The sequence below is a fragment of the Branchiostoma belcheri genome, unplaced genomic scaffold (genome assembly GCF_001625305.1).
Source record: "Branchiostoma belcheri isolate BF01 breed outbred unplaced genomic scaffold, Haploidv18h27 scaffold101, whole genome shotgun sequence".
NCBI classification, from domain to species: Eukaryota; Metazoa; Chordata; class Leptocardii; order Amphioxiformes; family Branchiostomatidae; genus Branchiostoma; species Branchiostoma belcheri.
Genome location: NW_017802392.1, coordinates 643,529 through 663,830, shown reverse-complemented (window position 1 = coordinate 663,830; position 20,302 = coordinate 643,529). Strand labels below are relative to the sequence as shown.

Below are 20,302 nucleotides of genomic sequence, written 5' to 3'. Positions count from 1 at the left end.
TTTTAGAATAGAAGAACACACTAGCACGGCGTTAGACCATTAATAGGTGCAGATTTCACATAGTACAGATTTCTACATGCTGAGAGTCATCAGCACAAAGTGATGGCAAGAAAGTCATCAGGTAATACATTAACTTAAAGAAAACTTGTTTAAAGTTAAAACTTTTGATCCAACACAAAAAGTTCTCTCACCTAGAGTTTTCGACCAGTCACTCTGGTCTTCCTCAGTAGACTGACCCAGTGAAGCTTGTCACGTGGCTTCTTTGAAGTGTGACGTCAACACTGGGTCAAAGGTATCTGGTAGACGATGTCGGCCCTCGTCGCGGTTCAATGTAGGGTGATGGGCCTTGATGTATATGGCTTCCTTCACCCCTCTCAAGAAATAGAGTTTGACCCAGTGTTGACGTCACACTTCAAAGAAGCCACGTGACAAGCTTCACTTGAGGAAGACCAGAGTGACTGGTCGAAAGCTCTAGGTGAGAGAATTTTTGTGTTAGATCAAAAGTTTTAACTTTAAACATGTAACTACCAACACAGATGAACTTTCATGATAGTTAAAGAAATCTTGCGGATTGCCTTTAGCATGATACGGATACAGATGCCGTCACTTGTTTTGATGAGATAGATTTTCACGCTGGGAGAATCATTTACGTCATCAAAACAATCATTAAGAAAAGCGCCTGTTTTTCAGCATTTCACTTCAGTTTTATCCAACTTGGCTAGTTTATTTTATCTCATTCATCGTCTACATTTTATAAAATCTTTGCTAATTATTTACGGGCTTTGATCATTTGTATCTATAATTTGACATTTGTATATCAGCACTGTATTTTATTTATAATATATCCTTTATTCAGTTCAGTTTGTTATGTAAATCCGTACCTCTGTTCTCTTTATTTACGTACCATACATTTTGCACTTTCTTATGGTGTCTGGTGCACACGCGGGTACTTTCATAAAGCTTCATTTATTAATTCACTCTGACATTTATTCCTTTCTTGGTTAAAAATAAATTCCAATACTTAAAAATCCTGCTGAACTATATTTTTTTTTTCAGAACCACTTATAAGAACGTGTCTGTTTCATTAGTTACTTTATCAACCCTCTGTTGTCCAGGCTTCTCTGACTCCTCGCTGTTCTTGGTTTCTTCCGTCTCAGATGTGAATGATGGATTCTCAATGTCCATCATTTTCATGGCCTTGTCATCCTCCTGTAAAAATAAAAATATAGAATAACAAAAGATTTAACCAAGCCTAATTGTGTCTGTCCTTCTTTTCTGTACGGCTGAAAGAATAGACTGGTATAATTGCTAGGAGTTCACAAAAGCTAGAACTATCGTAGAGAAGAGCTCATTGTTTAAAATACAATATGGATGTCTTCACTAGATAGCTTTAAACAACGCGTACAGATAGATGCGCCAAGGTAAGGTGTGGCAGGCCTAGCTAGGTCGTTCAGCGTAATAGCGAGCTGCTGCCTGTAAAGCTGGTGTGTTATGCAAAAGGGCCATTATACCGGCCATACGCATACCGAGGAGGATCTTTGCTAGATACTGCACCAATATTGCAGAACTAAGGAATGGTGTGCTGGTGCGTGTACTATGCCAAAGCGGAGCATCACTGTGCTACACATGCCGAAGGGCGGTTAGACCGACTATACAGAAACAGATAAAGAACCTGGTGTGTTACGCCGAAAAGCGGGTACACCGACTATACAGACACAGGTAGAGAACCTGGTGTGTTACGCTGAAAAGCGGGTACACCGACTATACAGAAACAGATAAAGAACCTGGTGTGTTACGCCGAAAAGCGGGTACACCGACTATACAGACACAGGTAGAGAACCCGGTGTGTTACGCCGAAAAGCGGTTAGACCGACTATACAGAAACAGATAAAGAACCTGGTGTGTTACGCCGAAAAGCGGGTACACCGACTATACAGACACAGGTAGAGAACCTGGTGTGTTACGCCGAAAAGCTGTTACACCGACTATACAGACACAGGTAGAGAACCTGGTGTGTTACGCCGAAAAGCTGTTATATCGACTATACAGACACAGATACAGAAACTGGTGTGTTACTCCAAAAGGCGGTTATACCGACTATACAGACACAGACGTGTGTACATGTTCTGATTAATTAGGCGTACAGCGCCTTGCCATTGGTAACCTACCGTCTGGTCCTGTTTTACTCCACAGCGGAGACATTTCAGCCAACTGTTGGGCAGGCAACAGAACAGACTGTCGCAAACCGGGATGGTCAGTTTGGGGTCCAGTTCCTCTGGCTTCTGAGGACCTGCAAAACAATTAAAAATGTTTTTTACCATTTTATTTCTTTCAACAACGTTACTTTTTTACACAGAAAAACATTGAAATTTATTAAATACATCTGAAATCATTTGTCCAAACCACCAAATATATCTATGAAAATGTTGAAGCTATCCAATGATAGTGGTGATAATATATATGTTAATATCAACAAAAACGTAAACACTATTCAATGATACTGACATTAGTATGGTGTTACATGGTACAAGCATATCATTATCATGATATCACAATCAAATCATTCAAAATCGTGCATTAGGTAATGGCTGTTCCACTTTTCTGAGCTTGCAGATGCTGACAGTAATGTTCTTGAAAAATATGGTTTTCTTCTGAGACACACGTTTTAATGATTTAGAAAAAAAAAACTTTTCTTACCCTACCATGAAAGTTCATCTGTGTTGGTAGTTACATGTTTTAAGTTAAAACTTTTGGTCCAACACAAAAAGCTCTCTCACCTAAAGCTTTCGACCAGTCACTCTGGTCTTCCTCAGTAGACTGGCCCAGTGAGGAATAACTGTGAAAGACCAGAGTGACTGGTCGAATACTCTAGGTGAGAGAACTTTTTGTGTTGGGTCAAAAGTTTTAACTTTAGCCTTTTCTTACCTGTGATACAACTGACAAGAAGACCGATGACGATACAGATAACCGTAGCGAAGGCTCCCAGGTACGCGTAGGACAGTTCGTACAGCACTGATTCTGGTGGACTGTGGGAAAGGTTTTAAAAAGTTAAATTAGCTCTTATGGCACATAGTGTATAGGACTGTAAATAATTTCATCAGGTTGCTAAACGACTGAACAGCAAAGTTCTTTTTATATTTTATCACTACCATTTTTTTTTTCAAGCCGACGTTTTGATGACCTTCTGTCATCTTCACTATTACAATTACACTACGTTCCGGAATGTATTGTAAACAGAAAAAAACTAGCTTAAGTGCACTATGAACTATGTAACACCTTTAGTGCACTATGCACCACGTAATATCTAATGTCGTTGTGATAAAAAGAACTTTGCTATTCAGTGTATAGGACTGTTCCCATATCTGTTTCTCTAGCCCTTGGGCCACATAGTTGTGCAAGATAAAATAACACTACATCATGGGGCTAGTCAACTGGTACCACCGTTTCAAACTTCCATATTTCTTTCCTATAAAGGCTAAACAAAGAAGGAAATTCAATATAAACTGTTCAGAAAGATTTGTGCGATTCGAATATGAGTTCTAACATCTAGTGTGACAACACACTTTCCACTGCGTAAAATGTGTGATTTACTAAAGACGATAAAGTCCTGTTGATCTGGTAATGATGGCTTTGATCGAGCGATAATCGTCGGTAGGGTTGATTTTCTGTGTGTGGTAAATCTAATTTTTGTGGAGTGAGCCCTGCATACTAACTCCAAGTGTCGATTTAGTTATTGTCTAATCATAATCATGTCCCAGGTAGGTTCAACAGGGACGTTCGTGAATGGTTACACAAACGATGGCGATACATGACATGTCTGATAATAGTTGCTTAGGTCCAATCAAAAACCAATGGCAACCTTTCCAGATACTGGGCGTATCAGACACCTTTCTCAGAGCGTCTGACTGGAGTACTGATTCGGTAGCGGGTGTAGGTGGCGCTTTTGTGGTAAGAACCAGTACTCCAGTCAGAAGCTCAGATGAAATTGTCTGGTTGCCATGTTAGAGAATAGTTAACACCTTTATTGTTACAGCATACATATACTCTGTACGTAAGATGACGTTATCCACACATGTATTTAGCTTTGTTAGATCTTTAGCTGTAGAAGAGCATACAAAACTCCTTGCAGAAAAAAATCCCCAAATCCTATGTTCTGCCGACATGATCATTTTTTTGTACAGTGAAAGGTGCTGAAATACTCACTAATCAATTGAAGTGGGCTCCGCTGTATTGTTGACGTCATAGAGTGCCGTAACCATGGCTACCGTGGACTGTGTGGTGATGTTTGCTGTGACATTGACCGAGGGACATCCCTCGGTGGACACGGGCGGCATCCAACGCGACCTCGGCCACACGAACCCTCCCAACCCGACCCACAGCGACATCGCAAGGCTGGTCAGAAGGCCTGCCAGGCCTCCCTGTCAAGATAAGCAGAATATGTAGTTACTTTCAGGTATGTAAGTATTGCCTTGGGTGACTTACATGTATATATGGGTTTGTTTGTCTGTTTGAATTGAGTAGGTTAACAGCACGTGGGAGAGCAGATTGACAGGCTTGATGACAGGAGGTAAAAAAAAACATTTCTACACAAGAAATAGATTTGACCGGAATGTAGTAGTTCACATCCCTGAGAAATGTCAGTATGTCGATTATTGTAAGGACTCTGCAAAACTGAAACAAGTCCGAAATTTGTTGTGAATTATGCTGAACTCAAACTATCACTCACACACGCGCGCGTACACACATACATACACACACACACACACAGATACACACAAACACACAAAAACGCAAACGCACACACACACACAGATACACACAAACACACAAAACGCACACACACACACACAGAGATACACACAAACACACACACACACACACACACACACACACACACACACACACACACATACTGACAAAAACAGCGAGTTAAAACAATACTTACCCATTTGTTTGCACACGGGAAAAACATCCCCAGGACGAAGACGCCGAGCATGGGACCTCCCACCATGCCGAAAATACTGAGTGACGCCTGGACCACGGGCCCCATCAGGGACGCCACGTATGCCATCAGGATCATCGAGCAGCCGAACAACATCGCTGGAACCATCACATCGGTAATGTTGTATTACGGCTATCTACAAATTTAAGAGATTGTTTTTTTCCCCAAATAATCTTTATTGTAATTTCAAAGAATAAAGGCAAAAGACATGTTCACATACAAGAAAAATAAATACCCGGCCAGAGACATTTTGCAAACAATACATCAGTCTAACAATTTACCATACAGAGGACCCCATTTCAACATATGTTTATCAATTTTCCCACAGTCTTGTGCAATTTAAGAGATTGTTTGACAATTCTGACAAAACGTCGATGAAGGTTAGACATCCAGGTAATGACTTAGAAAAGAAATCGTCACTCTAACTACTGGATAGATATTGATTCTGACCACAATGAAGTTCTGAAAACAATTAAATTTATGAAAACATGTTTCCGACAATAATGTTGACCAGAGTACAAACGTTAACATCAGACGTATGAAATAACAGATAATCTTTTCGTTGAGCATAATTTTCTAATTTTTCGACACGTCAAACTTGTCGAATTACCGTAACTTTGCATTTTGGAACCTTTCGATCGAAGAGTAGTGAAAGGAGTCATCCCTCGGTCGCGACGGGGGCTGATACCGACTGTCGGGCACATTTGACCCGTTGCTGACGTCACACTTTTGTTCAGGTCTTGTGACATATCACATGTACTATTAATATTAACTTTTGAAATAGAATGTTATTTTCGATACGTAGAACTTGTAGGTAATACTGTAGACGTGAGAGTAGATGCTAGCTAGATATGTAGTACTGAAGAGTTTGCCATGCATTGTACCCGTTACAATTGTTTTGCAATAAAGATTAACTTGACTTGTCTTGACATATCTTTAAGACCATTGAGAAGGATCAAGACCGATCAAACATTTCATGGTAAGGGTTTTTGCTACAAATGTGAGCTTTTGTAGTAGGTAGTATATTCTATATTCTTTGAATTTCTTAACTTACCAAGGCCCTTGGATATCCACGTGTACTTCAGATCGCTGAAGTTGGGGAAGCAGGGCTTGACGAAGTCCTCCAGAGCCACGGCGGCGAGCGCGTTCAGCCCCGAGGACATGGTGCTGAGCGCCCCGCTAAACACGCAGGCCGTGAAGAGACCAGGCATGCCGGGGAACTTACCCAGGATATCCATCACAAAGTACGGCATCATCTGGGAAATAAACATCGGGCTGGACTTTTGTGTGTGTTTTACCCTCATATACACACTCATTTTTGGCGACGCCTTTGGTGCGGAGGCATTTGTGCAAGTACTACGATCGTTTTGAAAGAATTTTAGGGAATTGGTTTTGAGGTATATATAACCTTCGGCCATGTGGTTTTTGGATCAAGCAGGTAACTTACCCCGGGTGCCCACGTGCCACCCATCCAGCTGCCTGGCATGATTAATTACTGGTCATCTGTCTTCTCCCCACACCATGGACAGAGAGCACAGCTGTCTTTGGACAAAGACCACTTGATCAAGACATTCCCTCCCCAAGAACATTTAGGCTGATGGGGTGGGTTTATTGTCCTTGCACAGAAAAAAGAAACCATCCGTCCTTTTGGGGACACACAAAAGGTCAAACAAGTCCTACATGTAGGAGTAACAGCTTCAGATCAGACGTACAATCCAGTCTCTGGTGGAGGATAGAGTGCAGTGGAGTGGAGGATGGTTGTAAGCTTGGTTCGAGCGGGAACTTGACCAAAGTAAAGTTAGTAAGTATGTCATCATAAAATCTATGTGATAGCTGGGGAAGAACGGCTGATTCCTCCTATACGTGTATTTGGTACTCGTATATTGCCCCACACCTCTTCCACCCATTTTGTAAATTTCACAACGTGCATGTCTTTATAAGGTAGGGAGATCTGTTTTTTTTATAATTGTAATGTAGATTGCTAGCTCCACCACAAAGTCATGAAATAATATATATCATTCAGTCGTCGCCTTGGCAATGTTTTTTATTGCCTCAGCCTTGTTGGTCTTTTTTTTATTTGGTTGCTAGTGTACGTATTTGTCTATTGCAAATCGTAGGCTGTGAGAATGGGCAGGGACGGCGACTGGGAGAAAGTTCATTGCGCATTGGTAATTAATGGGACCTTCCAGCAAAATTATTTTTCCGGAGGCAACAAAACAGTCAGAAACTCGGAGCTCCATGGAGTTCTGAAATCGCCAATTTCCTGTATCTAACGCCTCTGTCGAGCTTTAGAAGCAGCTGGAAACTATCGAAATGGACCAATAGACAACGTATTCGTCCGCTAAAGGAGTACAGTTTGCCACAGTGCGTTTGTGAACAGTTTTGCCCGTTTCTACTTTACCAGTCGCTTCTGAAGCCTGATAGAGGATGTAAATAAATAACTACCTGTCAACAACTTTTGCAATGTGCCCACTTTCCTACGGTGGTTGGTGTGCAGTTGGACAACGGACAGTAACAAAATATGTAGAAATTTCTACCAAAATCAAAAGTCTCCGTACCGTGATAGCACAGTCATGCATGTTTACTCAATGGCTAGCAAAGTGTGTTGACAACGTTTACTTGCTTACCGGTCCCTAAAGTCTTTATCTTGTTTGCGTAACGCCTGCATATCTATTATGTGTTTTGAGGGCTGGGCCAATCACGAAAGTAGTATACAATACACTTCAGTCAGGTTTTTCTGATAAGATTGTGCCTACTTTACGTCCCTGACATGTCACACATAGAACTTTCCTCTGTCAGACCACCAACCAACCAGAAAGTTTGCTGACGTTCGGGTTGCAGTATAATAGAATTTAGGCAACGCCTTCATTTTTATACGAATCAAAACATGATTGATTTAAATTTGACTCAAATTCAACCCACGAACATTGCTGGATTAGTTCTGTACACAAAACAACATGCCGTCACAGTCGAGTGTTTCTAAGGGACTGTACAATATTTACCGGTGGGGGAGGGCTGGTGCATAGGGGGGAGGGCTGGTGCGTAGGGGAGGGCCATGGAAAGAATAATTTGCATATGGGGGAGGGCCAAGGAAAAAAATCGGGGCCATGGAAAAAATTTTTCACGAATCCGTCGTACGATCCTACGTTCCTAGCTCTGAAAATATACTAAAATGCTTCAGATATATATAAACCATCTGAAGCATTTTATGCTGGCTTAGTCGAACACAGCCGAACACCAGCCAACCATGCTCCCGACCTACTCTTTATTTATAAGGCCGCGGAAAGTAGTGCAGACAAACCTCTTGCATCCTGGCTAGAGTAGCCATGAATGAACTGCGCTGTGTGGTATAGAAAGGTGTCGGCTTGTATGAGTTGGATTGTGAAGATTTCCCTGTTCGTGTAGAAATGCGCGGCATTTCGCAACCGCGTTCCGGGGAGAGCCGGCTGCAGTTCCGTTGACCCCGGTAGAGGGCCAAATCAAAGTGGTCGTCATTAGGCCATGTTGATTTGATTATATGGATGACATCCTCCGGGAGCCCCAAAACTGATGCGCGCGTGCGAAAAAAAAAAAGTTTTTGCAAAGAAAAAAGTTCTTTTCATTATGAAATCTACGTGGTCATGAGGGTTCAGCAAATGGCAAAGAATATGGTTTGGCGAATAATCTAGTCTTCAAGTTCATTTCTTTACAATTTCGTCTTTTTTCGCTTGATTTTGGCATTCTACGACATTGGTATAGTTTTTATTAATTTGTTTGTAACTTATGGTATATTTTTGCTCATTTTGCAACTGTTTTGTACGATTTACAGTATGGTTGAAAATTTTTTTTTTTGGAAACGGGCGAAAATTCATGCGCGCGTGGATGTCATCCATATAATTAAATCAACATGGCCTTATGTCAAAAAACCATAATTTTTTTGGGATTTCAGTTATTTTGTAGAATATACCGTCTATTTTAAAATATTAGTTGGCCGTGATTCTCTAGTGCACCCTACTATAATTTATACCGCGTCGAAGTGAGTCACCTCGGGGTGCTTAACTATAGGAATCCCCATAGGGCGAAAACTGTGTTCTGCCACCTTAACCATGGTTTGTGTTCGGGTGGCCCTATGTGTGTGGCAGGGGCTTTACGAAGGACAGTACCTGGTCTGAGTTGTCGATGTACCCCGCCAACCTCGGGTCGCAGTCGTGGTACCGGGCGTACATCACCAGTCCGCTCACACAGGCGAAGGACACGAGGAGGGACAGTCCCGGGATGTTCCACAAGATGGCGCTGTTACACAAGGGGAGACGTTCAAATCATTAGTACAGTCGTCACGTTCACTCCAAGTTTATTATGGAGGTATTGTTTTTGGCAAGTCGGTCTGTCTGTGTGTTTGTGTTTCCGCACATTTTAGTCAGCATAACTTCAGAACGCCTTTATGGATTGGTACGTTGGTAGGTCTTAGGAAGCCAAAGGTCAAGGTCAAATATTGGCCTCCTGGTGGCTGACATTGGTACTGCAGCAGAACTTCCGGTTTTTGTATCTTTTGTCCGACATGATATGGTCTTTGATTTTTGGTGACGGATAGCTTTATCTGTCAGGAATAAGAGGTGTAAGTTTTGTCCCCCTAGCAGCTTGTTCTGGAACTGCAGGTTAGATTCTGGTAAATGTTAAAGCAGAGAAAGAGCCACATGCAACTTCAACTACCTTTCATTAGAATTCATTGGCTCTCTGGGGAAATGTAATAACTTATTTTGGAGTGGAGTATAACTCACATCTGCGCTTTCTTGACGGACGGGCAGCTGAGGTAACGCTGGACCTGTGCCTGGTTGACTCCGTACACCGCCAGCCAGATGAACGTTCCTCCCACCGCCACACTCCAGGACGAGTGGCGAATCCGAGGGTCGGGGTCAAAACTGCGAGAAAAAAGGGTTTTTTTCCGTTTTAACGTCATTTTTCCCCGAACCGGGGGTTAGACGTGCTTGCACGAAGTACAAGTCTTTTTGCTAAAGCAAGATTTTTACGGCTGAATATAATGCCCTTCCTAACGCCAACCCAAACCCTAGTAGGGCCCATGATCCCTCTACGGGTAACTGAGGGGGGAAATACGTGTTAAGTGCCTTTCCCAAGGTTGCTTGACAACTGTTTATTCTTAAAAAAATAGTTACTCAACCAACTGGATATGATTTTGTAAACGGTCACAGACGTTTCAGGTAGCATCCACTACATTTCATTAGTGACAGTGGGGAATTCTCAGAAGAGCAGGTTTATAAGTACGTACATGTACTATTGATTGAAACTTTTCTGAGAATTCCCCACAGTCACTGCCTTTTTCTGAGAATTCTACACTGTTTTTGACGAAACGTAGTGGATGCTACCTGAAACGTCTGACCATTTCCAAAACCACATCCAGTTGTTTGAGTAACTGTTTCGTGGCGTATGCTATTACCCAGATGTTTAACTTTCACCGAGGTAAGTGTATATCTGTCTATCTTGTTAGACGTTTAGAAGTTAGAACTTTGGTCTTTGAAGCTTTGGTTGTTGAAGCCCCTAATCGTCAGAGCTTAGGCAATTAAATTATTTTTCTTAATTTTATATGATTTTTCGGTTTTGCACTACTACTAACACCTTTTTTGAGATTAGCAACACGTATAGTTTCTGTATTTTGTTAATGCTTACCATGTAATGTATTTTAAGTATGGTGCTTTGTGGTTATTGTGTGACACTATTGTGTGATTTTGTATGTATTACATGTTAAGGACCACACTAAGAGTAGCTGTGGCCTTTGCGTGGATTTGTTTAAGGTGGATAACAGGTTGCGAATCTGAGACCCACACACTTGGACATCCGTCTTCCCCAGCGGATCCATATAGAGGGAGACGTGCTGGGTCCGGTTGGGATGCTTGCAGCGAGCTACCGGATGATTTGATTACGCTCAAGGTCCGCCTTGACCACGCCAGCCCGTCAACTGTGACCCTCACTCAGGTGTAGGAATTGACACGGTCATCCTACTCGGAAAATCTATATCTGTATATCTATACATAGATCTGTATCTGTGCATGAATATGTATCTGTGCATAAATATGTATGATCTGTGCATGAATCTGTATCTGATTGCAAATAAAGATATCGAGTGATTGCCAAGAAGAGTAGCTGACAGAATTGCCAAACTAATTGTGGATCTGAATAAAGTCAAAGACTTACTTGAAGAACTGGATCCTCTGTCCCTGTGTGTTGAGTTGCCAGACCCGCGCCATCCCGCCCACATCCATGGTCCCCTGGATAATCACCGAGAGAAACCCCGCCACCATCACAACTACCTGGAACGCGTCGGTCCACATCACCGCCTTCATGCCGCCCTACAGGAACAAATCAGACTCTGAAGGTCATCTCACGAAAACAGAGAGCACTACGAGATTTATACATGATTAATGCCTTCCCTTCTTAAACTTTGGTCCCAATTAGAAAAAGGGGCCCTGCCGGGTAGTCCCCGGGCTGTTTTTGGCACTTTCGGGCGTGACCCCTGCGGCTTCCGGGCTACTTTTGGTCCCGGCGGGGACCCGAGAAGAATTTAATTCTGACCTATATTCTACCCGGGCCCCGCTGACAAAAGGACGCCGTGACTGAGCCGTGAGATCACCGAGAGGTACCCCTCCGGTTGCTGGCAGTCCACCGGGACTAATTTCTCTTTCCCCGTGCAGTCCATGTCAGAAGAACACATTTTTCGTTCTATGGGGATTTCTATAGTTACGGCCTAGAGGTTTATGTATATAGTAGGGTGTACTACTAGAAATAACCTTATCCTAACCATTATTGTGTGGCGTTCCGCTAGAGTTCGGGAGGCAAAACTAGTATTCTTGATTGTACAACAGGGGTTTTACCCACCAATGTTGTGTAGAAGGTGCAGACCACGCCCACAGCTACAACAGCGCCCCACAGCGTCAGACCCGTCACTGCAGCCACAGAAACAACGTAATATTCTTCATTCTACAGCACAAGTTACTGTGATACATCTTCGAGCCAACCATCACTATGACAAACCCAGGTCAAAATGAAATTTACTTTTGTGTCATCTTATAAAACAAGGTGTGCTACAGTTGTTTTTTTTTTCGCAAAATCGACAAACTACTTAAAAAACACAGAAATCGTGTGTAAGAGCAGTAGGTCATCAAACACTTCTGCTTTCCTTGTACCGCATGTACACACCTGCGTTGAGAGCCAGAGAAGGCACATAAAGCACGAGTCCCATGTACAGGAGCTGTGTTAGGAAATAAAAAGGTTGATTTTAAAAATCATTCATGCTTTAATTGAATAAGAGTTCCACGATCCCACACCTTCGCCAAATACAGTTAATCTTTACGACTGACGAATTATACTACTACTACTACCGCTACGCCGCATATCAGCTACTGCTGAGGCGGGCCATGATGACGAATTTTTATTATAAATAACATCGAGCAGATTATTATTGGAATGAGCAGAGCACTTTGGACTAATGCCTCTGACTATTTACAGCTTAGAGGTACATATCCAATCTTTTGTCACAAACTTCTCTGTTACATAGCGGATTATAATGACCCCCAGTGGGGGTCTTCACGCTTTGTTAAAAATTGAAAAATCTCAAGATTCATTCTAAAGATCTCAATATTTTAGACGAAATCTTGAGATCTTATGAGACAATCTTGAGATTGTTCATGACAATCTCCAGATCTTTCAGAAAATCTTGAGATGAAAACAAAAGGTCTCAAGATCTTTCCAAATGTTTTCAAAGTATCTTGAGATTTTTCCAAAGCATCTCGAGTGGCTTTAAAAAATATCAAGCTTGTTTAAAAGATCTCACGTTTTTTCAAGATTGCTTTAAAAATCTTGATATTTCTTAAAGCATCTCGAGATGCTATGGAAAAATCTCAAGATACTTTGAAAACATTTGGAAAGATCTTGAGACCTTGTCTTTTCATCTTAAGATTTTCTGAAAGATCTGGAGATTGTCATAAAAATCTCAATATTGTCTTATAAGATCTCAAGATTTCGTCTAAAATATTGAGATTTTTCAATTTTTAATGAAGCGTGAAGACCCCCACTGGGGGTCATTATGATCCGCTATGTAACAGAGAAGTTTTTGACAAAAGATTGGATATGTACCTCTAAGCTGTAAATGGTCAGAGGCATTAGTCCAAAGTGCTCTGCTCATTCCAATAATACTCTGCTCGCTGTTAAATGTTTTTCATACATGGGGGTTTTGTAAATAAGACCCCCATTTGCAGGAATTATATCAGTCGATCATATTGTCCATCCACTACTATAGTACTATCTTCCAGTACTATAGTACTATCTTAAGGAAGGTTGTATCATTTCTTTATGTATGCCAAAACGGCCCTGAAGTAACACCTGGAGTATCCGTGAATTTTGAAGTCTTGGCCCTCTGAAACGCTATTTCCTGCATTTTGAGGGAGAAATTATTCTGGTAGACCAAACTAAGTTTAATGCCTGTGAATATGATGTAGAGGATATAACAATAAGATGTCAGAGCTCACCATATTGGCCATGAAGAGTACAGTGCAGACCAAACGTACGACTTTGGAGAATCGGATTTCCAGATACTGTAGAAAAAACAAACGAACAGAACGAGTCAAAGTACAATCGCAAAGCAACGACGTACATGTGCATTAGAATTATTCGATAGTCCTCAATTTACACTCGACTAAGAAGAAGAAGAAGAAGGTCTCCCGTGCTCTTATGCCGAGCGTAGGGTGGTCCCCATCTCCATTTCGTTACCCTTGGGCGACACACAGTTGTGCAAGGCACTACAGCAGGGGGCTAGTCCACTGGTAGTGCTGTGTGTTTAAGTTAACCTTCCCATACCATTTTTTCATATGTGTGTGCTGAGTGTTAAGCAGAGAAAGAAGTGTGTACCATTTTTAAAGTCTTTGGTATGACTCGGCCGGGGATCGAACTCACGACCTCCCGGTTAGGCAAGCACTCTGCTATTGCACTTAGCAGTAGCAATGAAGACTTCAATATTTTCCATCTACCTCACGTACCTCATATGTACTCGTGAGTCCCAGGCTATAGAAGGCCGGGATGAAGAGCCTTGCCACCAGCAGGATGGTGATGGTGTAGGCGATCACAAAGTTCCAGAACATGGTCCCGTTAGTGTAGATCTCTGCAGGTGTTCCCAACACCGTGATAGCGGAGATGAAGGAAGCCAGCAAGGACAGTGCCACGGGTACTACTGACATGGACTGAAAACAAGAAAACTCTAAAGATGTTTTGTTTTGTTTTGGCTATACTTGTGTGCGTGCGTGTGTGTGTGTGTATTCATGTGTGGGGAGAAGTGTTTATGTGTGTGTGTGCGTGTGTGTGTGTGTATTCATGTGTGGGGAGAAGTGTTTATGTGTGTGTGTGCGTGTGTGTGTGTGTATTCATGTGTGGGGGGAAGTGGTTAATATAGTATGTTTGTGTGTGTGTGTGTGAGAGTGAGTGTGTATTTATGTGTGTGTGTGTGTGTGTGTGTGTGTGTGTGTGTGTGTGTGTGCATGTATCTGTGTGCATGTGTCTGTGTGTGTCTGTGTCTCTGTGTGTGTGTATGTGTGTATTTATGTGTGTGTGTGTGTGTGTGTGTGTCTGTGTCTGTGTGCATATGTCTGTGTGTGTGTGAATGTGTGTATATGTGTGTGTGTGTGTGTCTGTGTCTGTGTGGCGCGCGCGCGTGTGTGTGTGTGTGTGTGTGTGTGTGTGGTGGGTGTATCTGTGTTGCGTTTTCGCATAGTCCTTATGTCAGGTTGTATTCGATATGGTTAGGTACAGTCTGTCCCAGACTCTGCCAGAGGGAGAAAGTCATTAATGTCGTCCACATTTGGTAGCGCTCGCTGTTTTTACTTACATGACCTACTTGACAACTGGCGCTGTTTTCAATGCATGATATAGAAAGACATTTTGGTAAATCTGCATGGACACAGTCACCAAAAAACAAGATCTACTATTTCATAGAGGTCTGAGATCTTCGAATTCTTGTTGTGGTTTTAAAACGACGCCATTCGAATAAACATGCCCCTACCTTGTCCGCCATGAGAAATTCCTTCTGTGTGCGTTGCCTTCCACCCGTGCATGCGTAGTACAGTCCGATGCCGGCTGACACGCACAACATGACGCCGAACACGACATAGTCCCACACACCGAAGTACCGCGTCTCAACTGCCATGGTGATCTGAGAAATCTAGAACAAACAATGTCTGAGCAAGTCCCACACACCGAAGTACCGCGTCTCAGCTGCCATGGTGATCTGAGAAAGTCCAGACCAGAACAAACAATGTCGGAGCAAGGGAATTATATAATGTTTCTAATTCTAGTCTGCCAAAAGACTTTTAAAAAATCACGGCTGTCAGTGGCGAATGTGCAGATGTTGTCACATCGGCGCACCAAATCCGTAGGGCGTTTTTGACACACAGTAAGACAGATTAGCCTAAGAGGCTCGGTGGGCGTCACTCCACCTTGTAGTCATGTAAAGTGCCTTTCCCAAGGACACAACATCGGGCCACGGTGAGTATCGAACCCGGGACCTCTCGGTTCCGAGTTCAACGTTCTAACCGTTGCGCCACCAACGCGACGACTTGGGGGCAATGTTCTGTTACAATTGCATATTATTATTAATTCACATTTAGTTCCATTTGAGAGGAAAGTGACCAGTCTCTAAGTGTTTGTTTGACAAACTTTTCAGTGTGCTTTTATCGTGATAAGTTATCAGGTAAACAGTTTTCCGTGCCTTTGATACCGTAGACACCTTCTTTATATGACCCACCATGCTACAAACATCGAAAACTAGCACAAATTCATTCGGTCTAAGCCAAAACCAGGCCACACAAAACAGACGATAGTTAATGGCCATAGATGTTACGGCGTTGTATAGAAGACCTACATGTACATTTTCATTATGTAACAACCTCAGTGAAGAATAATGCCTAGTCAGTATGTGAAAACAAATACTACGCCAGCAATTCAGTGACTTACATGTGAACAGGTTAACAGAAGAACAGACTTACCAGTTGGCCTTGGTTTCAGATCCACCGAGCTCCGATCGCACTTTGTATTTCGAGTCCCGGCGTTTGCGGGTCACTACGCTACGAACTTTTCAAGGGTCACAGGGTAAATGTTTATTGAGTTGTGATAGCTTGAAGACCAGCGTGCTTTGCATAAGGTTAATTATTAAATAGGTGGCATGATTTTCTGTGCTCTTACTCTCTATCTCTCTCTCTCGTATGTCGTATGTCCGTCAAATAGAAGAAGAACTTTATTGCGCAACAGATGTAGCGGGTACAACGTATGGCAAAATATACATAGTTTGTGGTGTTAAATACACATATGGTGGTGTTGAGAATATCTAACAGTTTTACTAACTGTAATAGGAATCTGGTCTGCTTCATAAACAATGTATAACAAAAGAGAGACACTAATTATACTAATCTAACTCTATTAACACAATGTAGTAATAAATTGTGTCAGGAATTAATTACGTTTTCTCGTTTTGTCATTGAATTATGAACAAATTGGCCTATATAAGTAGAAATGTTGACAGGGCATGATAGTAACATATAGAATATCTCTGTCTTTGTATGGGGTAATGTTATATTGGTCTTACAAATATGATACGAATCTGTAGATATCGAAGACTCGATAGGCAGAGAAGGATTGATGGGGAGGGGGGGGCTAAAACACTACTCAGGTACAACTGTCCTGCATGAACAGTTCTTTAAAATTACTTAAAGACCCCGTTGAGACCAGTCTTCAGCGGTTTTAATCGGTTTTTCAAAAACCGGTTTTTATTTAACCTAGTGTAAACGCAAATCAACCGGTTTTTAGGGGTTTAACCCTACCTAGACCGGGCTTTTTTTGACATGGGGGGACCGGGGGGGGGCTCTTTTGACCCCCCCTAAGAACTCGCGAACGGTATGTCGTATGACCACCAAATTTTCAGAGAATGGTGTACTAGTGAAAATTTATCATATCTACAATTTTTATGTCGTTATGACGTAATATGACGTCATTATGACGTCATTAATGTGATTTTATTGGCCAAAACCGTCTAAATAGGTTTTTCCCTAAAAACTAAATGGTATTCAACATAACTGTACCAAAAGTGTTTATGACAGAATATTATGGTGTACTAAGTCTTATGTTGCCCATAGCAACACCGGTGACGTCATAAAATGACGTCATGCATATTTAAGATATCCGCCATCTTGGATCATAAATCTTGAATTTTCAAAAATAATTTTTTTTCATGATAAAGCCTAAAATACATTGTAAACATACTAAAGACCTTCATTTAAACCTTTTTTGGAAATAGAAATGGAAGTATTGATGAAATTTTAAAGAAAATAACCTGTATATACCTGTTCTAATGATATGGTCATGGAACTCCCATCGCCGTCGGACTTGCGCAGTAAGATACATCAAGAAAACCGAGGTTCTCTATCAGCCTGCACCTGGGAAACCGCACATCCCGCCGCAGGTCCTGCTGGACGGAACACCCCTTGCCGAAGCAGAAACCTTCACGTACTTGGGATCTACAGTGTCAAATGACAATTCCATGGACAGTGAGATCGACGCACGAAGGCGGGCTGCCTCAGCTGCGTTCGGTCGCCTTAAGGACCGGCTGTGGAACGTGAAGTCTATACGATTGAACACAAAACTGAATGTCTACAGGGCTGTAGTGCTGAGTGCACTTCTTTATGGATTAGAAGTGTCAACCCTGTATGCCCGACATGTCCGACAACTGTCTGTCCTGGTCCAACGCCATCTTCGTGGACTAATGGGCATCACCTGGCAGGACCGCATATCCAACGTGGAAGTCCTGAGGAGGGCGGGCATGCCTGCTATGGAAGCCATGATTACCCGCTCACAACTCAGATGGACCGGTCACGTCATCAGGATGTCTGAGGAACGACTGCCACGGGACCTGCTGTACTCTGAACTGAGAGAGGGGTCAAGGCCCCGAGGTAGACCACGGCTGCGGTACAAGGACACTTTAAAACGTCGGCTTGGTCTGGCGGGTATCAGCCATCAGCAACTAGAGACACTGGCAATTGACCGGGCCGGATGGCGTGCGGTGGTGAGAAAGAGTGCCGAGGCTGTGCACAGGGAGTGGGAACATAGAGAGGACAAACGTGCGAGCCGACGACACGCTGCCACTGCTACCAACAATGAATGAACTCTAATATTATATTGGTCTTTCTTTGGACTTCTATTTTTTTGTAACAGTCATGACTTTAGGCTCAAATCTGTTTTGTCTTGTACATGTAGATAGGAATGAGCCATCCTGTTCGACCTGCGCAGTTAGTCATAGTCTCTAGAGAGACTGACTGACATATATAATGATATGGTCCGCCATCTTGGATTTTGGCCAATGACGTCATCAAATTAGCATAAATTATGCATATTTAATGATAAAATTTACATAAAATATGGGATGTTATTGATATTAGAAACCATGAGTAACTTGACATAAAACCCATAAAATTCTATTGTTGAAACAAAAAGTACTTAATTTAGCCAAAAATGCCTGTCAGAAACCCGTTGCCATGGCAACACAAAAAATCAAAATCTTATTCCAATGATGGAGAATTGTTGCCAACAATATTTTAGGAAAAGTCACCAAGTTTGGCCGTTCTACGGCTAGCCCTTCAGACGCTAGGTGACATCAAAGTTGCCGCGGGCACTTTTAGCCCCCCCCCCGGTCTAGGTAGGGTTAAATCCGATTTTCAAAAACCACCTCGAAAGGTGCTCTACCGAAACAAAAATGTTGGAGGAGCCTGGTTTCTCGAAGATAAAGGATCGGTTCCGCAGTAAGGTACAGAACATGAAGACGGCATACAGGAAGAGCGGGAGGAACGGTTATTCAAACTGCAGTCATGGCCGATTAATTGGATATTCACCGGACAGGATTTTTAAAAAAGCGGTTATGAAAAGTCTGGTATGAACGCTAAGGGTTTTAGCCGGGTTTTCCTCCGCTTATTATTTAGCGGTTTCAACTGGTTTTTAAAAGTCTGATCTGAACGGGATCTTATTACCTCCATGAAAAATGGAGGTATTGTTTTTGATGCGTCTGTGTGTGTGCGTGTGCTTGTGTGTGTGTGTGTGTGTGTGTGTGTGTGTGTGTGTGTGTGTGTTTCCGCACATTTGTAGTCAGCATAACTTCAGAACGCCTTTATGGATTGTGATGACCTTATTTCCACTGTTAATGAGACAAATAAAAACATTTACAAAGACTCATATATTTCTGAAATATTAGAATTCTTGTTTTATGGAAGGTTTCGTTGCACGTTCTTCCGCGGAGGCTATTTGCGTGGAATGAAATAAGGCTACAGCAAGTAATTCTTGATGGATTTTTATCAGCGCACGATTTTCGCTTGATTTTGGAAAAAAAAATAGTAATGTTCTAGTCCGAGAACACGCCCCCCCCCCCTTCTGCCCCCGACTTACACTAACTACAAATCACTCAAAACGTGAGAGGATACAACAATGATATTTGCTAGCAAGAAAAAGTCTACCGGAATAGAAAATTTTACCTGGTAATGGCCCACCATAAGGCCCTTGTGCGGGACCTACCCCTATGTCTGGTGCCGAAGTGCAACGTTGGCGAAATCTCGGCAACCGTTTGGATTTGTGGAATTATATTTGACCAACTTTCTTGTCTATTTGAATGAAAAGAAATCTAAGGTCAAGTTCGTCAATTGAAAGTCGCAGTACACCGTATCTATCGGCGAACCCCGTATTCAAAAGTTGTCCGGGCACAAAGCAGTGCGGCACAGTACTTGAGAAAGCTGCGGAGATTGTTTCGTGCAGGATAGCGAGGTGAAAACTGTGCTGAGTTGTAGAGGAATGCATCGGGGTTGAGACCGTATAGTTTGAATTTAAAAATAGGGTATTTGTTCGGATCCTGTTACGACCTAGTAGTGTGCGTCAGCTGCAGTTCACATGGCCCCCGCAAAGCGTCATTAAAAGTGTTTTTGTGGAAAAACAAGCGGACAAACTTGAGCTGATTTTCACATATTTTGTAGGTAGTATTCTGAACTCGAACATATTAAATTGTTGGAACTTGCTTGTGTACCCTACTATAAATTTTACAGCGTCGAACCCTCTCACCTTGGGCTCCTTAACTATAGAAATCCCCATAGGGCGAAAACTGTGTCCTGCTTTATTATGTGGGTAACCGGGTTATTCGATTCTACTTCCGGTGTCAAAGGTCAGAATATACTTGGTTTTAGCCGAAGTTACACGGAGCTCACGATCTTCTAATATTTTACCTGCTAGATAAGGTTA

General features: G+C 42.3%; 1 protein-coding gene across 1 annotated transcript; it reads right to left on the bottom strand.

Annotated features, from left to right (window-relative positions):
* Positions 1–605: 605 nt before the first annotated feature.
* On the bottom strand, positions 606–14,229 carry LOC109474153 (sodium-coupled monocarboxylate transporter 2-like). Its single transcript, XM_019774385.1, has 13 exons — positions 14,026–14,229; positions 13,519–13,584; positions 12,191–12,242; positions 11,870–11,937; positions 11,189–11,343; positions 9,760–9,900; positions 9,145–9,274; positions 6,057–6,258; positions 4,946–5,100; positions 4,204–4,418; positions 2,926–3,026; positions 2,169–2,290; positions 606–1,209 (listed from the first exon to the last, which is right to left on the bottom strand). Exons 1-13 carry the CDS (start codon positions 14,221–14,223, stop codon positions 1,063–1,065), a joined length of 1,752 nt encoding a protein of 583 aa, XP_019629944.1. The 5' UTR covers positions 14,224–14,229; the 3' UTR covers positions 606–1,062.
* Between the last annotated feature and the right edge of the window lie 6,073 nt (positions 14,230–20,302).